At 36.0% G+C, this 27,877-nt stretch overlaps 1 protein-coding gene across 42 annotated transcripts in view; it reads left to right on the forward strand.

The window, feature by feature from the left end:
• PKP4 (plakophilin 4) overlaps positions 1 to 27,877 on the forward strand; it is a 229,419-nt gene that overhangs the window by 129,365 nt on the left and 72,177 nt on the right. For 33 of the 42 annotated variants that reach the window (XM_065525510.1, XM_065525520.2, XM_065525519.1 and 30 more), the window contains one exon: positions 20,689 to 20,723. In XM_065525510.1, coding sequence (XP_065381582.1) covers positions 20,689 to 20,723 — 35 coding nt within the window. Of the gene's footprint in view, positions 1 to 6,196; positions 6,272 to 20,688; positions 20,724 to 27,877 lie in introns of all 42 variants that reach the window. The other 9 variants (XM_074009159.1, XM_074009161.1, XM_074009168.1 and 6 more) reach the window with 1 other exon arrangement.

A 27,877-nucleotide genomic window follows, 5' to 3' on the forward strand; every position in this document is an offset into this window, starting at 1 on the left:
TCAAGAGATGATATATCAGACCAGAAATAATCGCTGCAACCTTGAAAAGCCCTGAAGATGGGTTATGGCCTCGTTTAACAGACCAGTTGTAGCCTTTCTTCATTTGTACCAGGTACACTAAAGTTATCTGTGCAGATAATATTATCTGTGTATTTAATATTTCACCTCATTGAAGTTTGGTTTTGTAATGAATTAATAAAGAAGTTATAGTTTGTCTGCATTTATATTGAGTAGAGTATAGTTATATTTCACCTCATTGAAAGGAACCAGTTAATAGGGAAGAAAAAACTTTTCTGCATTTGTTCTGAGTATGCTATAGTTACTGATGCATTCAGTATTTCACCTCATCCAAAAGTATTTGAAACACCTTTCAAAATACAAAAACTAAAAGGAAATGAGGGCAAAAAGAAGATAAAATTTAGAAAAATAAGATGAAGCCAAGGTTAAACTGGTACACAAAATGTATGTTGTAACCTTCCATGCCACATTCGCTCTGAGTGACCTAATAGCCATGCTAAAGACAGAAACACTAATGAATTCCACAGTTCACGTGTCTGTAAGCGAAAAACAAACTAGGTTGCTCAGGAGGATCCACCGTTCCTGGGGCTGAGGCTTAAGTGGTTTCTCCCGTGTGTCCCCATTAACATACCGCTGTATGATGAGGCAAGCAGTGTCCTCAGTGGTCTCTTTCTAGTAAATTACAAAAACAAGCTCATAGGGCTCTTTCTTCCATTGTTAAATGGAATATAAATGGATGGAATAACACCTTAACTAAAAGTAATTCTCCAGGGGGCCAATTCTGACGCTACAGCTTGGCTCCAGGATAATACTTAGCATATGTAGATAGATGAATCAATTGTAGGTCCACTAAGCAGGCAGCCTACCATGACTGTTTCTGTCTGTAGAGCCTTTTAGAGTCATGGATGGCAATGAGTGCTGAGATGTGAGATGGCCTGTATTGCCTGTCATTGTGCAGGTGCATAGTGTATACGTCTTAGCAACAGAAATGACTCCCAGGGGATGCTGGGGTATGTACAGCTTGTCTTAGGAAATCTCACGGCACAGAATCCTCAGAGGAAAATATGTCCTTTAAATCTCTTGTCTCCCACGGGCTAAGCAACATCCTTCAAATCCAAATTTTGATGAGCATGGGACTTGTTCTTTTATTCCCTGCAATATATCATTGATGGGGTATCATTTTCACATTAGTTGGGTTGAGATTTCACTGGACACAGTGAGAGTAAAAGGGTCCAATAGCCCACATTACAGGGCCCACTTGGATTCTGTAGCCATCTACTCCCCCTAGGACTTCACCTTATGCCTACACTCTAAGGACACTGGAACAGGCAAGGGTGTAGACAAGACCGTATTCTTACGCTGTATTTTATTGATTATGGGGTTAAATGATGTTCCTTTTAGACAAGTTGTGAAGTTCAGGGAAGTATAAAGGGAAAAATTCATGATTCTACCATTCAGAGATAACTACTATGCATTTTAAGTCAACTTTATTGAAGTGTGATTTACTTACCATAAAAATCAACCCTTTGTAGTGTAGTTTTACAATCCTTTACTAGCACTTTTGGCATACAGTTGTGTGATGACCACCACCACCACAACTGACATATAGAACATTTTCATGAACCCCCCAAAAAGAGGCAACCACTTTTAAAAGTTTGCTATATTTCTTTCTCTTCAAAAAATACTTTCTGAAAAATTAAATTTAAATTTAATTTTGAGGTAATTCCCTACAGGTAACTTTTTATCTTGTTCCTAATGTCCTGCTTTAGTATGCCAGGATATTCTTTAAACAACTTTTTTTATGTTTTTTGTTTGTTTGTTTCTTATATTTTTATATTTTCTGTTTTCTTCTTTTTACAAACCGTTGTATCGAGGGCAGACTTTCAATAGATCACAGTGAAAGTGAGGGAGCTGCTCTGCTACATACGAAACCCACCCCAGAAACAGGTTGTCCAAATGGTTTAGCGCCAGGTTCCCAACATGCGTTGCATGATGGGTAAGTGGGCAGCCGCCTTTCCAGCCACACTCTCTTTCCCAGGACCAGGGGCTCTCCACACCGGGGTCCCAGCGCGCGTCCAAGTGGCCTGCTGGCGGGGACGATGAGACTAGTATTCGAGGCTAACCGAAGGTCCATGGCCCTGCTGTGTGGCTCTGCCTGGGAGGGATTCTGACTTAGAGGTGTTCAGTCATAATCCCACAGATGGTAGCTTTGCCCCATTGGCTCCCCAGCCAAGCACATACATCAAATTTAATGGTTTCCATGTGCCAGCAGAATTCCCAAGTGCTGAATAGCTTGGGGCCTAGGGATGCTAACTTAGTAGATTAGAGACCAGTGCAGCCTTCCAGTGGCTGGTGCATACTAGTGAAAGATTCGGCCAGGAGAAATACTGCAAGATAAATTCAGCATTCCAGTGTACAGTGTATGGTCTGTGTTCACATGTCACGCAAGCAGAGAAGTTACACTAGTGGTTCAGCTTGTTGTGTAGCAAAACTGGAAGGATAGGCCGGGCACAGTGGCTCATGCCTTTAGTCCTAGCACTTTGGGAGTCCAAAGCAGGAGGATCAGTTGAGGCCAGAGTTTGAAACTAGCCTGGCCAACATTGTGAGACCATATCTCTACAAAAAATTTAAACAATAAAAACTAGAAGGATTAAAAGTATATAGTTAGAATTGAAAATTTCATAAATAAAATATGATCATCTTAGAATTCTAGAAACTATCCCTGAAATTTTATAGTAAAGAATTTCAAAACTATAACTATTCTTGACAACAGACTTGGAATGTTACTGTTTCCCAGAAACTCATCTTGGTTATCTCTTCTTTGTTTTTTATTTACTTCTCAATAAATTGTAAATGGTGAAAGAGAAAGTTTATTTCTTTGTACATCATAAATTGGTTCCAAATATTTGATTTTACAAATCGTAGTTTGTCTCCTTACTAAAACAAAGCCCTAACTTTTGATTTATATTGAAGTAAAAAATATATATTTAAAAATTGGGCCTTTTCATAATTGTAGAAAATATTAATGGCAACTTTTGGAAGTAAATCACAGTTTAGATTTTCATTTTTGCTTTTTGCAAATGATTTTGAAATTTGATTATCCCGTTCAGAAGCAGTTGGTCCCTTCACGTTGTTCATTCTTTGACTGGCTGCTGCTGGTACTAGGAAAATGGTGGCAATGTTGAAGTTAAATAACTTCACAGTCTTCCTAAGATTATCTTCCCTTTTTCAGTTAGTTTAAAGCTCTGCTAAAATAGAATTCTTTATGATTTCAAAAAGGTCATACAGTTTTGACAAATAGTATTCTTACTACCACTTAAGAAAAGAACTTTTTTTTTTTTAATGAAAAGATTTGATTCCCCACTGCCATTCAGATTTTTTATTTGTTACACTTGATCGAGTCATCTGCAGATGCCCGTCAGGTTTCAATTGATATTACTAAAAATTCTAAAAATGTTTTAGGGCTGACAGCAGCATAAAAGGCCTTTTTGTGGTTCAAATCTTTTCTTCAATGAATATTTTTAAGTCATTGAGAAATCAGCCTCTTCAAATAATATATTCTTTAAAACATGAAGAATCTTTGAATAGATTGAATGTTTGTGCTTTAACAGTTTATTACTTATTTAATATACCACTTAGGAGAATGTTTGAGAAAGTTGTCCCTTTGACCTTCGGTGCTCTCACCAGGCAAAACCTGAGCATGCTTTTTATAAAGTAACTATTTTATTGAGATACATTTCACATACCATAAAATCCATACTTTTGAAGTGTACAATTCAGTGTTCTTAAGTATATTCAGAGTTGTGCAACCATCACCACTACTTAATTTTGAAACATCATTCCAAAAAAAAAAACCCTCTAGCCTCCCCCTTTTTTCCTTTTCCCTATCCTCAGAGAACCACACTATTCTGTCTGTATCTATGGATTTGCCTATTTTCAACATTTCTAATAAATGATATCATTACAATTTGTGGTCTTTTGTGTCTGGCATTTTTCACTTTGCATGAAATTTTCCAGGTTCCTCCATGTCGTGGCATGTATTGGTACTTCATCTTTTTTATTTCCAAATAATATTTCCATCATGTAGATAAGCCACATTTTGTTTATTATTCATCAGTTGTACATTTGGGTTGTTTTCAGTTTTTGGCTATTATGAATAGTGCTGCTGGGTATTGAATTTTAAGAGGGGAAAAATATCAAGAGCTTCACTCTAGACATTCTTAAGTTGGAGGCGGCAGGAGCAAAGGGAGATTTCCCTTGGCCTGTCCACCCATCCTCCCACTATCTCGTGTGGGCTTGCCTCCTTTCCTTTCTCCTTTGCTTCCTGTTTTAGTAAATGCTTGTTTATTGGTGAGTTAGTTGTCTGTAATGATTTAGTTTTAATTTTTTAGTGTATTTGGTCACTAGTGGCTCTCTTAATAGTCAAATATTCTAAAGCTCCCTAACTTCATTTCTAATTCAGACTAAATGAAGACTAAACTGTTGAATATTTCAGTATAATTACCAGAAACCCTTGGGATCTTTATGGTGAATAGTTATTAAATTGGTGCTCTTATGAGCAAATTTGGTAACATTGCATTTTCGTGATGCAACTCCTGTTGTAAACACAGTAAAGAGTTCCACATCTGAAAGCTACCAAATGAGTCAAAGCTGACCTGCAGCTCTACAGAAGTTGTTTATCTGGAGCAGTTTGCTCAACACAGTTCTTCCAGAAGGCATTTTTAATTATGATATCTCATTGCCATTCCAGTCACAAGCCAATTTCAACTGGGACATACAAATCCAGGTGACAGGTATCTCTACACGTGTGAATTAAACTAGTATAACTAAGTCTTGCCTAGGACATGTGACCCCAAGGTATTTCAACCAGTATTGCAGTAAGCTAACATATTTTAAGCTAAAAATGTCACCATGTAGAATTTTAAACAAGATACCTTTCATGAGTAATAGAATCTTTTTTGAACCTAGAATGTTGTACTACACAACGTTTTAATCACAGCAAATAAGTATTCCAAAATAAATTACCTGTCTCTTAGACTGAGCATTTTAAATGTCAAATAGATAAGGTGGTTAGGAAGAACCACAAAAAAGATCAGGTTAATAGGATAAATGTTTCAGATTATTTTAACACTATTTTAATATATGTGGTTAAAATGGAGGCACCTCAGCTGTATTAATTTTTCTAATACTCTCAAAAATTCAGAGGCCCATACATCTAAAATATGTATATCATGCTATTATTTAATTATCTTTTAAAGAACAATTTTAGTTAAAACAGTATTTCATTTTCTGTAAATTTTCATAGTTCACTTTCTATAATTATATTACTAAGTTATTTAGCAGTATTGAATTATTGGATCAAAATAAGAATTATAATATTAACCCTTACTCTTCATCATTAGTTTTTGAAATTACGTGTACATATTGATAAAGTACTTTAATCAGTTATACAGGATATTTCAAGATGATTGAACAAATTTGCTTTCACTGCTTTATAGGAATTAGTAATTACATTTACCATCTCATAAAAGCAACAATGCTCTTAAATCCTGTATTTTCTTATTACTATTATTATTTTCCCTTTATCTGTGTTTTTAAATCTTTGTTTTGAGAAATGTTAAAAATTGTAAGTGCAGAGAATAGAATGAAAATGTAAGTACTCACATCCCGTAATTAAAAATTATTAAAAATTCATTTTTTATAAAAAATATTAAACATAAAATTCAAGTCCCCTTTGCCACATTTTCTCTTCCCCATAGCTAACCACTAGTGTGTAGTGTTTCAAATTACTTTGTATACTTTTATGTCAATACATATACAGTACTTACATATTATATACATATATATTAACACTTGTGTAACCAATATTTTGTGTTGCTTTTTTTTTTAACATCAAAGATGGTAGGTGTGGTTTATGTGTCATTGTGCACCTTGATTTTTTCCATTTGAGATCCAGCCACATTGATGTGTGTAAATCTAGTTCATTCTTTTAACTGCTCTTGTATATTTATATCATAGACATTAAACTGTTTAGCCATTCCATTGTTGAAGTTTTACAATACTGTAAGTGAACATTTTTGAACATATATCCTGGTTCACATGTGTAAGATTATGGAAAATATATAATGAGAAGTAGACTATTTGGATCATAATGAATGTACATTTTTAATTTTTCTAGATCTTGCTGGTTTGAAGCAGCTTTCTGAAGTAGCTCAACAGTTGCACGCCCTTGAGCAGTGTAAAAAAGTTCCAGGTTCATTTTCTCTTGCTTGCTTTCTTTCCTTCTTTCTTTCTGCCAATGTTTAATATTGAACTGTCTAATTTTTGCCAAACTGACGTTATCTCATTTAACTTTGCATTTTCTCAATTGCTGTTGGTGTTGAATATCTTTTCATATGTTATGGTCCATTTGAGTGTCCTCCGCTGTTCATGTTTGCTCATTTTTCTAATGAGTAATTTGGCTTGTTGTTTTTGGTTCTATCATTAGTTTTTTAAAGCTAAAATAACTCTGGGATATATTTCTTAAAATAGTACAGATCCTAGTACATTGTAGAACAAAGTACACCATATTGATCTATTTATAGAATATGAACATTTTAGTACAGTGACACGTATGTAGAAGAAATAACCCTCTATATATAATATAATAATAAATCTCAAATTATCCAAACCTGCCACTTAGGGTAGGTGAAAGCCCAAACAGATTATACTGACATTACTCTCAGTTTCTATCTCCACGTTTTCTTTAGTGACTCTGCATTTGTTTTTTTCTGCAAGTATTTATGACGTCTTTTCTAAATTCATTCACCAAATACTTAGCTGTTGCTGTTTTCTAGAGCTACAAAGATACAAGCTTAGAAATTTGCCTTCTATCAGCAAGGGACCATTGTGCGTAACTAAACCAGATGATAAAGTGTCTTTCTAGCAGCATAAAATGTATGCCTGTATTTTATTATTTTTAATTTTGTGAAGAATGCTGTTGATGAGGTTGCACTGGCTCTCCTAGCTCTATCCCAGGATGCCTTACCTTGGTATCTTTGATCATCATACCCTTCGGTAAAATCCCTTTTTATAATTATAGTATAGGAAAGAGAACAACAACCGTTCAACACCTATTATGTAATTTGCAGTTTGATAGTAAATGTTTTGTGCATGTTATCCTCTTACTCTTCAGTAGGGTTTCATTTTTGGTCTTGGCGGTGGTGGTGTGTTTTGCTTTGATTTGGTTTTATTTATTGTACACCTGAATCTAACATGAGGATGACATTTTCCCCTAAAGACTGTTTTTCTCTTGCTTTTCCATTGGAGTCTCAAGTGGCTGGGAAGACTTCAGTACTTCATTTACCTCCTTCTTGCCACTGCACCCCTCCAAACACATGCTACCTAGGTAAAAGTTGTGTTTGCTGTACAGAGGCATCTGCGAGAGTCCTCGTCTACAGCTCCACCTCCACTACCACTATTTTGTCCCTCCCATCTGGAAACTCTGAAGTGCTTGATATTTCTATTCCTGGTCATTCACAAACAGGTTACAAGAGGTCATATAAATGTTCATTCAACAACTCTAGGAAACAACCTTTAAAAATATATTGCCTATTGCCACTAATGTACTTAGCACAGTTAATTATTTTAGGGGGAAATTTTTTGTAATTCCTTCATCTAATCACTTTAATATTCATGATGAAATAAAAGAAGGCGGGTGGTAAACTCTCATTATCGTTACCATTTGGCAGGTTAAGGACATAGAGCAACAAGAGCAATATGTGTGATGTATCCTTAACCCTTCAGAGAACTACCCTACACAGCTCTAATCCAGTGATGTATGGGAAAGAAAACTGAAAATGTGATTATCTGCCTAAAAGTGAGGGCCCTCCATTAGTGCGTTTTCAGCAGTTAATCAGCTTGTCATAAAAATGTACATGGCATGTCTGCCTAGGGATGGGAGTGGGGGACAAACATGACAAGTTTACCAGACTTTATATTGTCTGAATTGTTATTATAGTTATCTTCCCTGAGGCTTCACAATCTATTTAATAACAAATCAATCTAATCTTTTTTGCATAGATTTTTCTATGCTGCTGTTGTGTTACTCCACAATTAAATAGGAGAAAAGCACTCTAAAACTGAAGCAGGAAAAAGTGTGTAGACTACAGATTTTCACAGCTAAAAAAACTTCCATTAAATACCTACACATTTTAACCACTGTCAAATGTTTGGTTTGCATTAGGAGACTGCATATAATCTAAAGAGGAATGTCTTGAGTGTGTGTGTGTGTGTGTGTGTGTGTGTGTGTTGTGTATTTCTTCTAGACTTTTTTTTTTGGGGGGGGGGGAGAAAAAGAATAGCCAGTTATTTTAGGATCCTATGATGCATAGTCTTTGCTTCAGTCCAAGTCAATTAAAGATTGATCTACTTCCCAGATTGAGTTACATTATCAATAAGAGAGCTATTTCAGCCACAGAGAAAATTCAAGTAAAATTATCAACCATAATATAAGAACTAATATTTACAGAGCACAAAATGCGGAATTATATCTGTTTTCTGAACAACATTAGCAAAATACTTTTCAGTAAAGACATTTATAAGTGACAACTGAAATAGTATTATATCATATTTCTTATGAACATAAAACAAAGGGAGAAATTATATTATTGTATGAAGTAGTTTAAGCAGAATAAGTCTAGAAGTTAACTCAATTGAACTTAGCAACCACTAACAAAATAGTTACAAACCAGTGACCACCAGTGGCTACTAAAATCATCAGCTGGAAAGGTAGTGGGAAATTTTACAGTGAATGGATTGGGCTGACAGGATGTGAACGCACTGATCTATCTTATGTTAATATCGCAAAAAGGGAGACAACCAGAAATCTTAGTCACCTGATATGATGCAATGAGAAGTATGTAATGTCACCCATGACATGTTCTTGCCCTAAAATTATTTAAGCATCTAGATATTAATACCAGTTTATGGGGAATACAGGAGACAGAGGAACATGTCAGTTGATACTGTGCTGAATGAATGTTATATTCATTAGAACCAGGCTAAAATTCTACAGAGCAAATGAAATTATTTCAAATAGGAAAAAGAAGAGAGGGGGAGGTAAAACTACATATCAAAAGATTTTTAGAGACGTAGCAACCAAATGTAACATATGGACCTTGTTTTGGTCCTGATTTAAACCACCCAACTGTTTTTAAATTGAAACAGGGAATATGAATACTGACTAGATACTTGATACTAAGAATTTTACTGTTAATTTTTGGTGTGATAATATTATTGTGATTATGTTCTTTTTTAAAGTATCTATATTTCAAGATACATTTAAAGTATTACTGAAGTAATAAGATGTCTTGAGTTTGCTTCAAAACAATCCAGTAATGTAGAGAATATAATGTAGAATAAAGATGTCAATGAAATAAGTTTGACCACATGTTCACTTTCTTGTTGAAGCTGGATAATAAATACAGAGTGTTTGTTATACTGTTTTTTATTGTATATATTTTAAATGTTGCATAGCAGTTTTTAAAATGTTAGGTGATTCAGATCTTAATTTTCTGACTAAAATTGCATTTTAAAAATTAACCATAATTTCAATGTTTATAAAATTAGTATGGTTATATGTCTTACAATCTGAGTGATAAACTTGTTGAATATTTAAACAAACACCATTTATTAGCTCTAACTTTTACAATGTAGACATTATAAATTTACATAATACGCTCCACATACCATGTAATGCCTTTCCTATCAATGATGTTCACTCATGGCAATGAATGGGACAGGGAGAAAAAAGAGGGAAAGAAAGATAAAGTTAGTCAACCTCTCCTCTGGTATGTTGTAAATTGGCATTTCTTTTTGGATTCATGTTTCTCAAAAGAAGCCTCGACATTAAAGCTAGAAATTTAAGGCAGTCTTGACCAACCACTTACCTTTTCTATTTGCCTTGAAGGTTACTTGTTCAACTCCTGATCAGTGTTTATGGATCCGCACTGTTTATCAAGAATGCTGTTTTAAGAGACTTTACCCTGTCCCTCCATTGTCATTATCATCATTCCTCCTTATTCATCCTGTTAGGCTTTTTTCTGCTTCATTCCCCTACAGCAGTAGTTAGGAACATGTGGGTGATAAATAGAGAAGAGTAGGAAACCAGAGTGGTGGGTAAGGGGATGTGGGACAAATTAGGGATCCATGAGAGTTTTCAGAGGTATTTAAACCTTTCTAGAACCACTTTTCTAGGATCCAGATGTTTTACTACATAGAAACATAGTATCTACTATGTAGAATATTGTCTGTTTCCTTATGGGTCCACTCTTCTTCCAGGTTAGTTATTAATAATCCTGGGTCTGTGGACTGTCCCACGTGTGAATTCATTCCTCTTTCTGCACTAAAACAGCTATTCATGTTGCTTGTCCATGAATCAAGAGCTGAAAATGCTGTCACAGAGAGAAACCTTTCTTTGTCAAAAAGCAAAGCAGAAATTTAACAAGTATATTATGCTTTCTCTTTTCACACTGATGATTAATTTTTTTGGCAATTTAAGGAACTTTACTGTTTATAAAAATTAAAAATCGTTACTCCAGATAATCAGTAGCTAGAGAGTATCATTCTTTAGACACACACCAGATTTGACAGTACCTTTACATGAGTAGCAAAGAACTCTCTGTGTAAGTGATCGGAGGTATAAGTGTTTAATTACAAATTTCGGCTTAAAATTCCTTGTAAGTAAATTTTTACATAGGCTTTTCAAAGCACCTAAAATAGGAAATAATGTACAAAATTAAATTGTATGCATCAAATAAAACTCTTTGTAATTATGAATTTCAAGGGTTTTGTATCCCAGCTTGTCTCTTACTACAGACTGCCACAGCTTAGTCCCATGTTAATGCTGTGCCCAGTCTCATGTAGAACAAATAGAAAAACAGGGCCCTTTTCTTGCTCTTTACCAGCATCTGCTTTATTTACAAGTATAAGATGTAGATACTTTTATGCAATTCTATCAGAAAATAGTATGTTTATATGCCCTTTCTTCTTTATTTTAAATTTTTTAAAATTTCCTTTCTATTTCTTCAACTTTGGAAGGTTTTAGAAGAATAGAAATGAGGGAGGCCACAGCATTTTGTAGACCATGGACACAGTTCCCAGTAGCCCATCTGGTTCAAGGCCAACCCTTTGCCCAAATAGGATCCTAGGTTTGTGGCAGGATATTTAGGAAGAGAGTCTGTTGTTGCGTTTAGCCATTTTACTCTTTTCATCTCAGTTGCTTTCATTCTTTCAAATGTCATTTGAAATATTAGAAAACCTTCCTATTCTGATTTCTACTTTGACTAGTTGGAACACCTGTTGTGGGATGGGCATAAACAGAAGTCATGTTTCCTGTATAATTTATAGGGATACTAGAGGGAACTGTTTGTCTCATTTTTTGTCTAGTACTACATCCTTTTTGATCTTCCCTTTCCCATATGGTCTTCTGAATATTTTATTCATAGATTCAAAGCACTAACACAAAATGCTTTTGTCAAAGAATATTTAACATCTTCTGAAATTTGTTCACCTCTAGTCCCTATGAAGGTTACTTGAATTGTATTTCCTGTTCCTTTCATGTTTTTGCTCTGCATCAAATAAGCAATTTTCCCTTCAGGAGGCTGGTCATGATATTATTTATTTAAATCTTACCTTTCTCTGGAATGCATTTTAGACAGCTGTTATAGGGGTCCAAAAATATATAGTAGAGTAGCACAAAGGAAAAGTAGAACGAAGAACTGAGAAAACAAGTATGAAAACAAAATAGGACCATGAATAAGACCAAACATGTTCACCACAGTATCTGGGCATGTATTTTACTCAAACTTGCTAGCATCCAATGTAAACCAAGACTGGACTTTTATTCCACATTTTGCTGTCCCTGTTGCTCATGATTTTTTAAAGACTAAAATTGTAAAAGCATATTCTGAGCATAGCCAAGTTTTTCAGGTAAAGTGTCACTGAGGGAGATATGAGTCTGACTCTAGGCCCTTGAGCTTTCCTGCCTTCCATGAGGCATCAGGTCTGCCTTCCTGTAGCCATCTCGTTTGTTCATTCTGTTGGTCACAGCAGTGATTGGGTTTGGAGTGGAGATGGACTGATGCAGAGCCTCGCTAGTGGAAGGCAGCTCAAGCCTCATGTCCTGTGGATGGTGGGTCAGGAACAGCTGTAGCCTACATGAAGGGTGTCGTTTTTAATTCAAGTGCTCTTGCTTTTCTGTAACCTCAATATCGCCCTCGGATCATATAAATAATTATGAAAAGAAGCCGTTTGCCCTGTCTCATTTGTTATGCCTTGCTTAGTTCAAACTATAGGCATGTACCATTTTCAGGGGCAAGGTCATAGCACATAAAAGTAACTAAACTACAGTTAGGGACCTGTTGTCACATTTTCACTTTTCCTGGCTGCTGAGATATTGGGAATAGCCTTAGGAAGAGAGGGGACTAACAGCCATTCTGATGAAAAGCCAGGAAGAATTAATTAGTGGCCCCTTCTTGGGAAGAAAGAAATCAGTCTCCATCCAACAGAGAATTGCCCAGGATCTGACAGTATGGTAAAGAGAGACTTGGTCAGTGAAAAACCAGGAATTTGGAGGAAGAGGTTTTGTTTTGTTTTTGTTTTCATTGAGATTGATTGTGAATAGACACTAAGTAAATTTGGAAGGGGTTTCAAAAATATAGTTAAATACTAAGGGGGATTGCTTTCAGAGTATTTTTGCTAAGAAATCATCACTGCCTGGATTCGTGATTTTTCAAACTAGGGTCCTGAGAGCCCCTCCGAGGTGGTAGTGAATGTGGTGGTGGAGATATTTGTTTGCCTTCCATCTCCCCCGTCCTTGAGCTGGGCAAAGCAGTTCACCTTCACTGTCTTCACGTGTTGACCTTCCTGTCTTCACCTTACTGAACTAGCTTAGTGCAATGATGAAGAGCTACCCAAACTTGTTTTGGGAAGAATAATCATGATAATTTTGTGTAACTGCTCTATTTGTTCTGATGTTAAGACGAGCATAAGTCTCTAGTGTAAAGAATTTATTTCCTGGGCAATCCTTATCTAACTAAAAGCAACAGCTAAAGACCCTGTTTCCCAAACAGGAAAAACAAAACTGGTTGTAACCTGACAGTTACCTATTAGTAGGTGGTATGAGTTTTCAGAACATCGGAAGACAGGTTATAGCATTAGAGAACCCTTTATTCCATCTTAGTCTTCTAGATCCTACTTCTCACCTTGCTGATTATAAGTATAAAATGAGCTCATGGACATTCTTGTTGAGGGTCGGGGTAAGGAGAAATCAGACCTGCCCACAGGTGAATGCCTGGTCCTAATAAGACCAGGGACTTCCACAGGAACTACATTCAGAAAGCGGCATTCTCAGCATAAATTCATGAGCACTCAAGAAAGCTAAAGCACAGAATGCATTTAACCTAGCTAAGGACTCACAAGAAACTAATGGAATATTTTACAAATGCGTTAAGAGAAAGACTGAGCAAAGATTTAAATGTACTAATTAAAACAGAAGCCAAAGCAATGTTAGATAGAAATAAAAATCTTGTCTCCTCATCATAATTGAAGATTGCATTTAATTATAATTAATGACAATATAGAAATTTAAGTGTTTGACAGAATGTGTTACTTCGTTAAGGTAGTTTGTTTAAAATTTATCCTGTGATATTCTTAAGTAGAGACAAACTTGAGAATCATTAGTAGTTATTTTGCCATATTCCCTTGGGGAGGGGGAAAAAAATCCCAGATGCATAATGGGAAATACAGAGTAACAGGGAATTATGGAGCCCAGTTCACGTTAACTAGGAGGATTTTGGAGTAATTCATTAAAAAGCAATTTGTAATGCCTAGAGGATAACAAGGTGTTAAGTAATTACAATGGTAATTCATTGCCAAAAAATAAAAACACAAAATGAATTTCCCTTTTTTTTTTTTTTTTAACTTAGAAATAGACCTTGGAATTGACTAAAAAGTAGACTTAGCTAGAACTCACAATAGATTTAGAATCTGGAAAGCCTATACGTTTGTTAATGGAGTAACTTTGATTAGTGGAGAAATAAAGCCCACCAATGGCACAAGAAAAGATGAAACATAAGTTATAAAATGAGCAAATCACAAATTTAAAGTAAGACAATAACGAATTGGTGGAGAAAGAGAGAAACGCATTTTGGAACTTATGTCCTGAAGCTACTGAGATTTCATCTGTAAATGTGGGAGTTTTTAAACTCTAATTCAAGAATTAATATTTACAGAAATACAGACTTGTGGAACTTAGAATCAGAGCTCAAAATAGTAAAACTGAGAGGAAACTGAGGAGTGAAACATCAAGGAAAGGCCAAAAATGTACAAATGTATTTTTAAAAATTTTTCATAGTAAAGATTAATACACATCTGATTCATGTATTAATTACCTCTATTTAATAGAAGAACACTTAAGAATAATTTAGAGAATATTGTGTACCAGGCACAGTGGCTCATGCCTGTAATCCCAGCCTGGGCAATGAAATGAGACCCTGTCTCTAAAAAAAAAAAAAAAAAAAAAAAAAGAAAAGAATATTGTAATATTGTAAAAAACTATGGTGTGATAGTGAAAGTAGATCATGTAATGCTACTCATTTGAGATGGTTTAAATAGCCATTAAAGAGATCATCTGTCATGACAGAGGGGAGAAATGTCAGATTTCTTACACATGTTGCATATTGTTTTGGTGGTCTCCCAAACTGTCTTATTCCCAACCGCTTACAGTTTGTGAGCTGTGGAAATCGAGGTACAGTCTAGACTATGGGGTATAGTTCATATTGTTCCATACCTGTCTCACTGGAGACTTCATGTTCAAATTACTACCTGGGTGCTCCCAGTACCAGTTGACCTTCTTTTCATAGATGAGTATAAGGAGAGTTAGGTCTTGGTTTTTGTTTTTAAAAGTTGCTTCACACTTGTTTGTGATAGATATGTGAATGTCTTTAGTCTGGATAGTGCTGGACCCTGTGACATTGACATCAGAGTCCTCTCTTGTAGGATGCTCTTCTCACCATGTATTCCCGGCTTCTAACAATGGCTGGCACTCAATAAATGGTCAACGGATATTTGTTGAATGAATCCATGTGATGTATGCATATATGCAATAAACATCTTTTCTATGAGATACAAAGAGCCCAAATCGGGAGGAAATGGTCTCTTCTGCAGAATGATTGAAACAGTTTCTAAAATTATGTAGCATTAGTCTTTAAAACAGCAACCCAAAAAGTTAAGATCAGCTATGATCTATTTAAGCATCCTACTCAACACCAGTTCCTGGTTAGATGCAAGTAGAATTAATATACTGTATTTACTCTCAAGAAGGCTGCAGTCTGGTAGTAGAAACAGGTAGGTAAACAAATACTATGGTTACATTGTGAAAAGTGCAAAAATACAGATAAATTATTGAGTACATTCACAACAAAAAGGAGGAGGTGACCAACTCTCCTCAGGTAATTCTTGAAGGATGATGGGTGGTCACCAGAGAGAAGGCTGTAGATGGTACATAGTCCAGACAGTGGTACACACCCATGCTCCATTCATAAATAAAACAATTTCTAGGATAATTTGAGTTATCCCTTCTAATTAATACTGAGTCAAATTTAATTTGTTATTGACTGTGGTTTATTTTTTCAGCTATTAATGATTTATATTGATATATAAATATACATGTATGTGTAAAATCTCTTGACACAATTATTTTTGTTTATTTATTTATTTTTTTTTGAAACAGGGTCTCTGTTGCCCAGGCTGGAGTGCAGTGGCACAATCACAGCTCACTGCAGCCTTGCTTGCCTTGAGCCTTGCTGTCAGGCTCAAGCAATCTTCCCACCTCAGCCTCCCAAGTAGCTGAGACTACAGGCACATGTCACCATGCCCGGCTATTTTTTTTTAAACTTTTTTGTAGAGATAGGGTCTCACTTTGTTGCCCCAGCTGGTCTCAAACATCTGGGGTAAGCAGTCCTCCCACCTTAGCCTCCCAGAGTGGTGGGATTATAGATGTGAGCTACCGTGCCCAGCCTGATTTTTTTTAAATAAAGCAGTAAATTTTGCAATTTGACCATATTCTAATTTCAGGCTAAGAACTGGTTCTTTTTCAGAAAGGAGTAACCCTTGGATCTTGTCCTAATTCAATATGTCTTGCTAAGAGACTAGTAACAGTAGCTTGTGTATACTTGTGATAAAATGAGCCCTACCTAGACCTGAAAGAAGGTGAGGGAAGTGGCATGGCAGAATTACCATGTGGCTCCATCCAGTTCTCTACTGTCCCTTCTCCTAGCGTTTACCTACTGGTATCCACTAAAGCAGGCTTGCTCACATCAGACAGAAGAATTAAGTAAAACATTTTTTTTTTAATATTCCTGTTATTATAGAAGGTGATACAAAGTGAAGGTAAACTTTAGAGCATTCTGTTTCATGGATATATAAACAAGTTATATGGCACCTGCATGTGCCATTCTAGAATTTGAGTAATTCTGAAAGAATTTTCAGGCTGTATTCCTGCATGTTCTGCCCTAAAAATAGCAGTGAAAGTGTGAAACAGTATGGTGTGTGAGGCAACTGCAAGCAGTTAGAAGTGCTTCGAATGTAGGTTTGTGTGGGAAAGGGCACACTAGAAGGAGCCAGGTGGTGCAGGGCCTTCTGTGCCATCTGAGATGTTTGCATTTTATCCTGTATGGATCTGCTGTGCATTAGCAGCAGAAGAATGACATCAGAGGTGAGTGTTTGAAAAAAATCACAGTAGTAGCAGCGTAGAAGAGAGCCTGCCAGGATGAGAAGTAAGACCAGTCAGGAGAGAGACTGAAGGACCCAGCCAAAAGAGGATAAAGACTAGAACTATGTCAGTGGTAGTAGAGATTAATTCAAAATGAGTAATGGCCATGTGTCAGATACTGCCTTAGGCTCTGGCCATTGTCTGTAAACAAGGCCAACTCCCATACCCTCATGGAGCTTACACACTAGTGGGAAGAACAAACAGTAAAATTACTCCCTGCTCTTCAGTTTCAGTGACTAGGTGGGAATCACTAAGCAGGAGTCAGTTTAGAGGGAAATAATTTCAATACGTTGAATCTGATCTGTGTTATATATCCAGTATGCAGTTGGAAATAGTCTGCAGTTATGAGTCTTGGGCCCTTTTCAGAGGGCTAGTTTGTCTTTGTTAGTTTTAGGATAACATCAGTCAGGATTTTCGGTTGCAAACAATAGAATCTTCTCTGGCTTATGTAAGCAGAAAAGGAACTTTTTAAGAGCTATTGGGTGTCAACTCATGGAGTCTCTAGGAAGGCCAGGGAGCCAGAATCTGAATCTGGGTTTCCAGGAGCAGTACCTACTGCCACCACTGTATCCACCACAAATGCTCAGGACCACTCTATCTCCATATGTGGCTTCTTGTGGACTCTCACTTACTGGCCTGCCTCTGGCTGCAGGGGATTATGAGCGGGTAATTTTCTGAGTCCTAATATGGAAAACAGCAAAATAAGGAGAGTTTTCAAAGTTGATATTGCACAGCCATTAATGTCCAACAAAGATATTTTGCCTCCATTTGCATCTGAATGAAAAAAATTAATTTCAGGAGTGTGTAGAATTTTATAGTGATCTACAACATATTTTCATGTAATATGATGAGGGCACATTGTCTTCCTATAAACAAAACTGATTTTTTGCATTAAAATGAATTGTTAATTTGGTAATAAATTTGCTTTTGATTGATGTTCACCATCTGACCAGACAGCCCCAAGGTTATTAGTGGATTTCATTCTAAATGATTATTATTAAGTTATTAACATTACATTATGAATATATCTTCCCATTGAAACAAAGTTATCATGGGTGACTCAGTTCCTGTATGTATTTTAAAATGTGTTTCACATTCCAGTGGAAGCTCCTAGAACGCAAGCTGCTTGGCATCTTCAGAAGAGAAGTGAAAGGGAACCGGGATGGAGTCATTTGTGGGCACAGTGCCTGCAGACACATTGTAGGCATTCAGTAAAAGTTGGGGAAGTGTTTCTAGGAATAGATGGTTGGAGGGAGAGAAGGAGGAAATAAGCCTATGTTTCTAACGTGAAGCTGCCTGTGATTGTTCTAATAAACATGGGTTTATTAGAACAATTGCATTTGGTGGTTTAAAACAGCCTTTCAAAATTCCATGTGTTTTGTTGTCCAATCCCTGAGTCCCAAAGTAGTGAACAATTTGAGAATCATTTGAAGTAATTCAGAAAGAAAATAGGCTGTTACGAATAACATGTAATGACCAGTTATTTCTCAGAATTATAGAAGTTAGTGTGAAATTAGTTGGGCTGAATACATGATCTTCAAAATACACCATGGAACTTTTTATTTTTAATTTTCTTTATTAGCTTGTTTTTCTAATGATTTATATATTCTACCTTAAATAGAGAAGGGAATATTCATGTTAACCGAGGCTTCCCATTGCCTTCACCTAGGAATACCTATTATATTTTGGTAACCAAAGGTTCTTTCAGCAGCAGAAACGCTGTCTGCTTGATTGCTACACAGCGAGGCTACTGGAACTTCCTACCTAGACTCAGGGAGAATAAGTTGACTTGCTTATACTAGGTAATACCCGGTAATTTATATAATCCTGACCTTTCAAAACAATAAAGAACTTGATTTTTTCACAATTTAATTAAGCATCTGCTGTGTGCTGGGCAAATGCTAGGCACTTGGTATAAAGAGATGAGCAAAACAGCCACAGCCCTTGCTCCATTTGAGCAATTATCTGAAATTATATTCTGTGACTTACAATTTTGAGGATAAAAAGTCTTATATTTCATTAAAGTTTATATAAGTTTCAAACTCAGAAGATAAAACTTCCTTAATATTCCCAAGAAACTTGAGGTATACTAAACATTTCTGGATGGCAGTTTCATTTACCATGTGTTTTAATGTTGACATAAAATATGATGCTTTTGAGGAAACACAGTTGGGTAATGTCAATCTCAGTGCTTAGAAAACTAGTTTAGATAATACAATTAAATAACAAAAACAGATTGAGAAGAAATTGAAATTCAGTGTGCAAAACCACTTTTGGAGTCTCAAGACAGTGATGGCCTACCCTTAGGAGCAAGACAAATGTCTCATTCCTGATATTTGACCAAGTTTTCACTTTTTCCTATCAGTCTACTTTGAAATCAGCTAAGGGTATTTCAGATAAAGGAATATCACAGAGCCCTGGAGGAGATTAGCATTAACTGGTTGACTCCACTTGCTGGGAACATGTACCCCTGCTTGCAGCTCATTCAAGGTCCTGGAATGTGAACTGTTGCTCCTGTGATGGAAAAAAGGCAAATCACACACAAAATTGAAGTTCAGGGAGTTTCTATGGAATCTAGGGTTTTCAACCAGCAAGTTTCATAACCACATAATGACTTGGGGAAAGTATCAAGGGGGTAATAAGAACTTAAAATCTTAGAAATACAGCACTAAAAGGGCTGTTCTTCCCCTGCTCCACGTTCTTTGTTTTGCAAAATGTTTCCTTAAGCCCGGAGTCACACTCCTTTTTCTATAAATTTAATAAGCACTCAAAAAATACCATGAATATATGTCCTTTTTCTGGTTTTTTAAAAGGAAAAAAAGTACAAATGTTTAAAAAGAAAAAAATATATAATGGCTGTACTCATGGATATAACTGCTAGCACATTGGTTTTTACTTTTCTAGACTTCTAGTCATACTGTCTATGTGTCTATATGTGTTTAATGCAAAAATGGGATCACAAGCTGTTCTGCCAGGTAGCACGGTTATATGGTGCGCGAGTTTGGAATCTGACTGTCCTGGGTGTGGTTCCAGCTCTTCGAATTACCAGCATATGTTTCTTTATCTGTAAGATAACAATGAGGATGTACCTGTTCACAAGATTGTGATAAATAATATGAAGGAGATCATATGTGAAATGCTTAATCTAGCATTTAATAAATGCTTAATAATCCATTATTTTGTTCCTGCATTCTGCCGCACTGTCCCTATAACACCATGATTTCCTGTATTGATTGGGGCAAGAGGGGTGGCAACCGGGGAGGCAGTGATATGTTTTTATGCACAAATTTTTTAAATGCACACTCTAATAACCAAGGAAAATACATAGCTGTCACTTTATCCTAGCTTATAGGACCTTATATTTTTGATATAAAGTTCTGTGTTTTAAATTTTATAAGGCAACATTCAATTCAAAAGTGGCCTCGGTAAATTTTGTCTCTGTTATATGTTTTGTCTCTGTTCTAATTGCCACTTTTGAAAATAAGTAAAATAAACTGTTTAACAGCCTTTTTGGTTCCTTTTCATATATATGATACATATGTAGTTTTCATATTATCACAAAAAAACTGTAGTACATCATGTAAGTACTGTGAATATCATACAGTTGTGCTGTTTTGTCTTCAAGTAGAATTTTATGTCATTTTATAATTTGCCTTAATTTCCAAATAGAAATAATTTTTGTTCCCATTTTAAATACTATCTAAAAATTAGCTTAGATAAGTTTAAATTGTATTTAAGGTTTTTATGCTTTTGTATAATTTAATGTGGAAATTAAATGTTAATATGCAAAACAGGTCCCAAGCTAAATTTTGTGACAAAATAAATAAATGTTTCATTTTTTCCTTCTTTTTCTTTAGCTCAACTGAGAAGTCATTTCCTTGGAGAGCAACAGGTATGTTTTTTATTATATAAGAGTTATGTTTGATAAACACAAATTACATAGCCTACTCTCTTAATTTACTATTTCTTGGTGAAATAAGCCAAGCAAAACCTTTAATAGTGACAATATTGAGCTATGTTGCTTTGGAATAGTAGTTCTTAATATGCTTAAGTTTTTAGTATGAGTAAATTTGTATATGTCAACTGTAATGAAAAAGCATTGAACAGCAGTATTTTTAATATCAACCCCATATCTGAAAATTTCCTTTTCCATCATAAGAAAACACAGGGCTGACCTCAAAAAAAGTTATTATATAATGGAGAAAGCTGCTAATTATACAAGTTGGGTCTTTCACTGTGTTTATCATACTCAGAGAAAAGATGCTTGAAGTTTTCATTTTTTTAATGTATCCACATGTTTCTAATAGTGTGGTAGCTTTTCATGTAGTCTATCTTTTCTTTTTAACCTAAATTCACCACATAGAAAGGATGAATTACATTAAGGAGACTGTCTGCCACTTACACAAATCATTGATGTCTTCATACCCAGCCTTCACTCAGTAAATGTTTATTGAGCATTCACGTCATGTACCGGATGCTGTGCACATTGCTGGGCAGTGATGGGCATAACACACACTTGTCCCTGTCCACTTCCACCATGGAGCTTACATTGTAAATAGTAATGTGAACAATGTTGTAATGCTGGAATAGGCATTGATATGTAAATACTTTGGCCCTTTTCAAACAAGACTTGAATTGAGGAAGACTTAGATAACCAAATGCCCAGTATCTGAGTTTATCTAAACCTGGTGCCAGGATTCTGGTGTTCCTTATAGTGCATACAAGACACTTGGCTGTCATACAAAGAAGTTATTTCCCCCCCAAAAAAGGTGTTAACTCAAACTGTTAATGAGGCAGAAACATGTGAAAAGCTACCTAACAGTAAGACTTCTAAACAACAGTTTAATACAAGGCAAGACACACCTTGAAATAATATGTGGTTGACTGCCAAGTAAGTATTATGTGGGAAATATTGATGTAAGTGGACAAGCCACATCTGAGATGGCAGAGGAGATGGTCTTGCAGCCTTGGGCTTGATGGACCACTCTGGAGAGGGCATTGTCACTGGGCAAGAGAAGAGACAACACAAGTGTCAGGGGAAGGGAACATGTAAAACTGGTTTGGGAGGTGGTAAGATGTGCAAAGGCAGAGGGCTGAACTGGCTGAAATTACAGAGATCTGTAAGTTCCAGGGACTTGATACTCTCTCTGTGGGGAGACACTAAAAATCCTTGAGGCAAAATGTCATATTATTTAAACATTTCTCAGAAGAAACAGCAGAGCTGTGAACTGGTGGGAGGAAAAATTAGTGACAAGATAGACCAATTGAAAGCTTATTGCAGAATTTGGTGTGTGAGATCATCTAGGCGATTCATAGGGATTTAGAGGCTGGTGTGATGGTGAGGTGGGTACGCAATAACTGTGAGGTTTTGTGTTTGGGAGGATGGTACAGTTAAAACAATTAGGAGTGTCAAAATGGAGAGCCAGTTTTAGTGGGGGTGCTCTGGACCACAGTGTGAGATGTGTTGGATTTGAGATGATGAAAGGGCAGCAAGTGACACCACTCAATAAGCATTTAGAAATGTGATTACTAGAGAAAGCCCTTATTCAAATGTGAAGAAAACACTTCTGTTAAACCAATAGGTCCATGCATATTAATACTTTATTATGTGGTTCAGACATGTGGGCCAGAGTGCTATGGATAAAGGACAACTGAGTTAGAGAAAGCGTGCCTGAAACCTAGGAGAGCAGCCTATGCCAGGAGAAAGCTGCTGCTTTTTATTCTTGGGAGGTAATGAGAGAGTGATCTGAAATCTGACCAGGGCGGACAAAGGGAGTCAGTTGAGATACGGTGTTATTTCCCCCACTTTGTCACAGCATTTAAGGTGGTTACTGAGAGCCGGAGCCGTGTCTGCTCTGTTCAACAAAGCATTCCAAGGGCCTTGTGGATGGTAGACCCTAGATAATTCACCACCTGAGCGAATGACTACTGTATACATGAATGAATAGTAAATGCTTCTTTACACTGTCCTAGGAATATTTAGTGTGCATATATTAGCTTCACAACCAAATTCTAAGCCCTTGAAAAGTGTCTCTTTTTTCTCTCCTACTTCATCCCTAGAAAATGCCCAACCTTTAGAAGGTATTAAAAATATACCTAATGCCCCATCTCTACTAAAAATACAAAAAATTAGCCAGGTGCGGTGGTGGGCGCCTGTAGTCCCAGCTACTCGGGAGGCTGAGGCAGGAGAATGGCGGGAACCCGGGAGGTGGAGCTTGCAGTGAGCCAAGATTGCGCCACTGCACTCCAGCCTGGGCGACAGAGCAAGACTCCGTCTCAAAAAAAAAAAATAAAATATATATATATATATATATATACACACACACACACACACACATATATACCTAATGAGTAAATGAGATGAATATTTTCATTTAGTAACAAAATCTGTATTTTGAAAAAATACATACACAAGGAAGTTATGTTTTCAAAAATGACAAGAACTATTTTTGATTCATAACTTGACTTGCAATGCCTTAAAACCTTTATAGCCTAGCAGGACGTTAGTACAGTATTGCAGGTTTGTCTTTTTTATGGCAAATTTGGCACACATGCATTTGAACTTAATTCTTTTTGTTTCTCTTAACAGCCTTTTCTTAATGTATAATATACAAATTTCTTTTTTATAATAGCTTTATTGAGAGGTAATTCATACTATATAGTTTACCCACTTATAGAATTCTCTTAAGTGTTTTTTAATATATTCTGAGTTGTGCGTCTATCACCACAATCAATTTTAGAACATTTTCATCACCCCTAAAAGAAACCAGTGTGCCAGTTAGCAGTCACCCATTTTACCCCCAAACTTACCAGTCTTAGGCAACCACTACTCTATTATACTTTCTTTCTTTATGGATTTGCCTATTCTAGACATTTCAGTTGAATAGAATCATACATGTGGTCCTTGTGGCTGGTTCCTTTCACTTGGCATGATTTTTTCAAGGTTCATCCTTATCGTAGCATGTGACAGTAGTTTATTCCTTTTTCTGGCTGAATAATATTTCATTTATTGATTCATCAGTTGGTGGACATTTAGGTCTTCCTACTTTTGGCTGTTATGAATAATGCTTTTATGACCATTTACATAAAATTTTTGAATATATGTTTTCAATTCTCTTAAGTATAAACCTATTAGTGGAATTGCTAGGTCACATGGTAACTCTGTGTTTAACCTGTTAAGCAACTACCAGATTATTTCCCAGAGTGGCTGTACCATTTAACATTTCCACCAGTTAAAAATAACAGTTCTGCAGGAGAATGGCGTGAACCCGGGAGGCGGAGCTTACAGTGAGCAGAGATAGCGCCACTGCACTCCAGCCTGGGCAACAGAGCGAGACTCCATCTCAAAAATAAAATAACAGTTCTGACTTCTCCACATCCTCTCAAACACTTGTTATTATCTTTTTGATTATAGCTGTCCTAGTGGGTGTGAAGTAATATCTCATTGTGGTTTTGAATTAAATTTCCCTGACAGCAGATACTCCTTTTTTGGGGGTAGAGGAGGTTAATTTTTAGTTTTAGTTATTCAAGCAGTGGTGAATAATATAGAGCTTGTTGTATTTTAACTTTACCAACTGCTTTCATCTCTGCTTTCTTTTTCACTTTGTAAACATAATTTTTCTCCTGGTTCTAAGTGTAATATATACTCATCAAAAGATATTTGGAAAATATTTAAAAAGTACAAAAAGTGGATAAAATTACTTATAATCAAACTCATCACTTAGCCTTTCTGTACATTTCTGTGTTACATGCAGTTTTTTTTACCTTTTCAGTGAAAATTCTTCAAATTCATCTTTAAGACTACATAATTATTTCTGAAATATTTATTGAGACAAATACTTGTCTAGCACATAATTGTCAATGTTTAAAGCAAACATCCTTGCCCTCTGAAGAACTTCAGGTTTAATGAAGGTGAACTATAGTGGAGATGTATAACTATATTTACTTACAGTTGGGGGATAGGGGAATTCTATAAGGGAAAATCGTATATACCATATTTACCCATATCTCTAGTATCGGACATTCAGGTTTTTTCTTATTTTTTACTATTTTAAATAACAGTGTGGTAACCATCCCTGTATATAAAATTATATCGTCACCTTTGATTTGCCTTAGGCTAGAATTTCAGGAAGAAATTTATTTAAAGTACGTGAATATTTTAATGCTTTTGCTATATGTAATCAAGTTGCTTTCCTGAAAGATTGTATTAATTTTCCCTCCCTCCAGGTGTATGGGATTGATCTTCTCATATTGCCACATTAGTGTCATCATTTGTATTTCTAATTATCTGGAGAATATAGAAGTACAATATAGATTGCCCTTTTCTATTGGGGAATTAGTGTTTGATGGATAAGAGTTCTTTGTAACCCAGAGATAATAGGTGTATTTATTAGCCACGGTTCAGTTGGGAAAACAGAACCCATGCCAGGTAGTTCAACATATGGAATTTGATACAGAAAATGTACAGTTATGAAAGTGTGGGTTGGAAGATTTGAGTGATTAAACAGGATGATGAAGCCCCCAAGAGATAATGATGCCAGGAAGCTGCTATCATCCCTAGGACTACAAAGGCAAAGGGGTAGGTAGGTGGTTTTGTCAGAGTCCTAGAGCTGGAGCAGTTGTAGGGGCTTCGGATCGGGAGATTTCCAGCATTAGTTGGAACCAGGAAGGAGATGCCACCCCTGCCAGAAATGTTGTTTAAAATAGAGCCAGAGAAATACCCTGATTTCCCCATGCAATTTTTCTCCTAACCCTCACCAGTCTGTACACTGGCTGAACTGAGCTGGAGAGGGCGTTTGTAGATTTTTAATTACCAAAAGCCCAGCAGACCCTGCATATAATCATGTGTTGATTTACAGCCTAGAGAGAATGAATTTAGATTATGAAGACACATTATAGTGGATGAAATAGCTAGGGCCTTGGCATCCTTTCTACTCCTTCCCCATTGCTTAAGTCATTTGACTACAATCTTCAGGATTTTTATCATGGCCAAGTAACAAATATGAGTACAAAAAAATAGAAAAAACCAGTAAGACCTACTATTTGATAGCACAACAGGGTGACTATAATCAATAATTTAATTGTACATTTCAAAATAACTATAATTAGATTGTTTATAACGCAAAGGATAAATGCTTAAGGGGATAGATACACTATTCTGCATGATGTGATTATTATGCATTGCATGCCTGTATCAAAACACTTAATATACCTTATAAACATATATACCCTCACTGTACCCACAAAAATTTAAAATTAAAAAATTAAGAGAAAACCATATATACTATTATGTGCTTAGTATTTTCCTTTACATTAAAGTTTTCAAATCTTTTTTTTACTTTTCTAGTAGGCTGAGCAATCAGCTGTTAAATATAAAAATATATATAATACACAAGCGAATGTATTAAATGATTTAAATTGAATACATAATAATTAAGTGTTGTCCAAATAGCTCCTCAAGTACTCAAGTACTTTAGTGTTAGGCAGATACTAACTCAGTGGCTCATCTCCCTTCGCCACAGGTGTGTCCATAATTCACACTTAATAACTGCATAGTTCCTTATTTTTCTCAGAGCACACTCTTTACTAAAACTCATATTCAAGCCTAGTAGTTACATTTACTTATGTTTTTTTCCTTTGATGGGAAGGAGGAAGAGTATTAACTTCTAAACATGGCAATCACAACTGGTATTTACTTTCTCATATTTTAATTGTATAATGTTGTGGTTTTTCTTAAGTTTACCCACTTTTCAGCTATATTTATGACATTTAAATTGTAACCATGGCAATAAGCTATAGTTAGAAGAGGAGAAAATTGAAAATTTATGAATAAAAGAGTAAAATCTTATTTTGTTCATATTTCCTTTCTTTTTTTTTTTGAGAAGGAGTCTTGCTCTGTTGCCAAAGCCGAAGTTCAGTGGCACCACTGCAACCGCCACCTCCTGGGTTCAAGAGATTCTTCTGTCTCTGCCTCCCGAGTAGCTGGAATTACAAGTGTGCACCACCACACTCGGCTAATTTTTGTATTTTTTTTTTTTAATTGGAGATGGGGTTTTGCCATATTGGCCAGGCTGGTCTTGAACTCCTAACCTCAGGTGATCCACCAACTCTGCCTCCCAAAGTGCTGGGATTACAGGCATGAGCCACTGCACCGGCCCATATTTCCTTTTCTAGTAACTATAGATGATCTTTATAACTTTGAGTATATATTAATAATTGGGATAAAACAGCAGTGTCACTGCTGCTTTTTCTATAAATTTTGACACTTTTTTTTTCTTTGCTGCTTTGGCCGCAAAGATACTGAACATAGTATGAAAATCATCTATTTTAGAATTAGGCAGCCCTACTCAGCATAAATGAGGAGTGGCTTAAATGTGAAAAATATTTAATAGACCTTCAGTCCACTTAGTCTTTGGCTGGGTCTTGACAAAAGCAAATCTTTATTCGTTTTCTGGTTTCCTATACAACATTTCACAATAGTGAAATAGAAAGTCCTCATTTGTCCTCATTTATTTTTATACTTTGCATGTTTACTTGCGGACACTTTCTCTACCTTTTCTCTTAAGTTTTACAAATTGACTTGAAAAGCTTAGCTCTTTAAAAGCCTTTCAGCAATAGGTGTATTGTTAGAGATGCAAGGGTTTGATCACTGCTTAGGAGTGATCCCTGCCTACTCAGATGTTTTCAGGATGTTACATTCTGTTGAAATGTGGTAAACTGGAACCAGCTGCTGAATTGGATTTTCAATAGCTAACCTACTGCAGCACCATTTTCTAAGGAAGAGCTTAGGATGCCCTAGGCATCACTTTCATTTCATTTGATTTCATTTGATTGAGGAGACTCTAGCTTGCTTGTTTGTGTGTTTATTACTGGGGGAGGGGGGCGGAAGTTAAGGGGGGTAGGACGTTTGAAAACAGAAAGCCCAAGTTTCTGAAGTCTGGGAGTGGAGAGAGATACTACCCAAAGAATGAGGAAGAGCTGCCCATTCTGCCAAACATTTTTATTTTCTCAGGTCTTTAAACTTCTTCCCTAGAAGTAATAAAGTTG

The sequence above is a fragment of the Macaca fascicularis genome, chromosome 12, assembly GCF_037993035.2.
Source record: "Macaca fascicularis isolate 582-1 chromosome 12, T2T-MFA8v1.1".
NCBI lineage: Eukaryota > Metazoa > Chordata > Mammalia > Primates > Cercopithecidae > Macaca > Macaca fascicularis.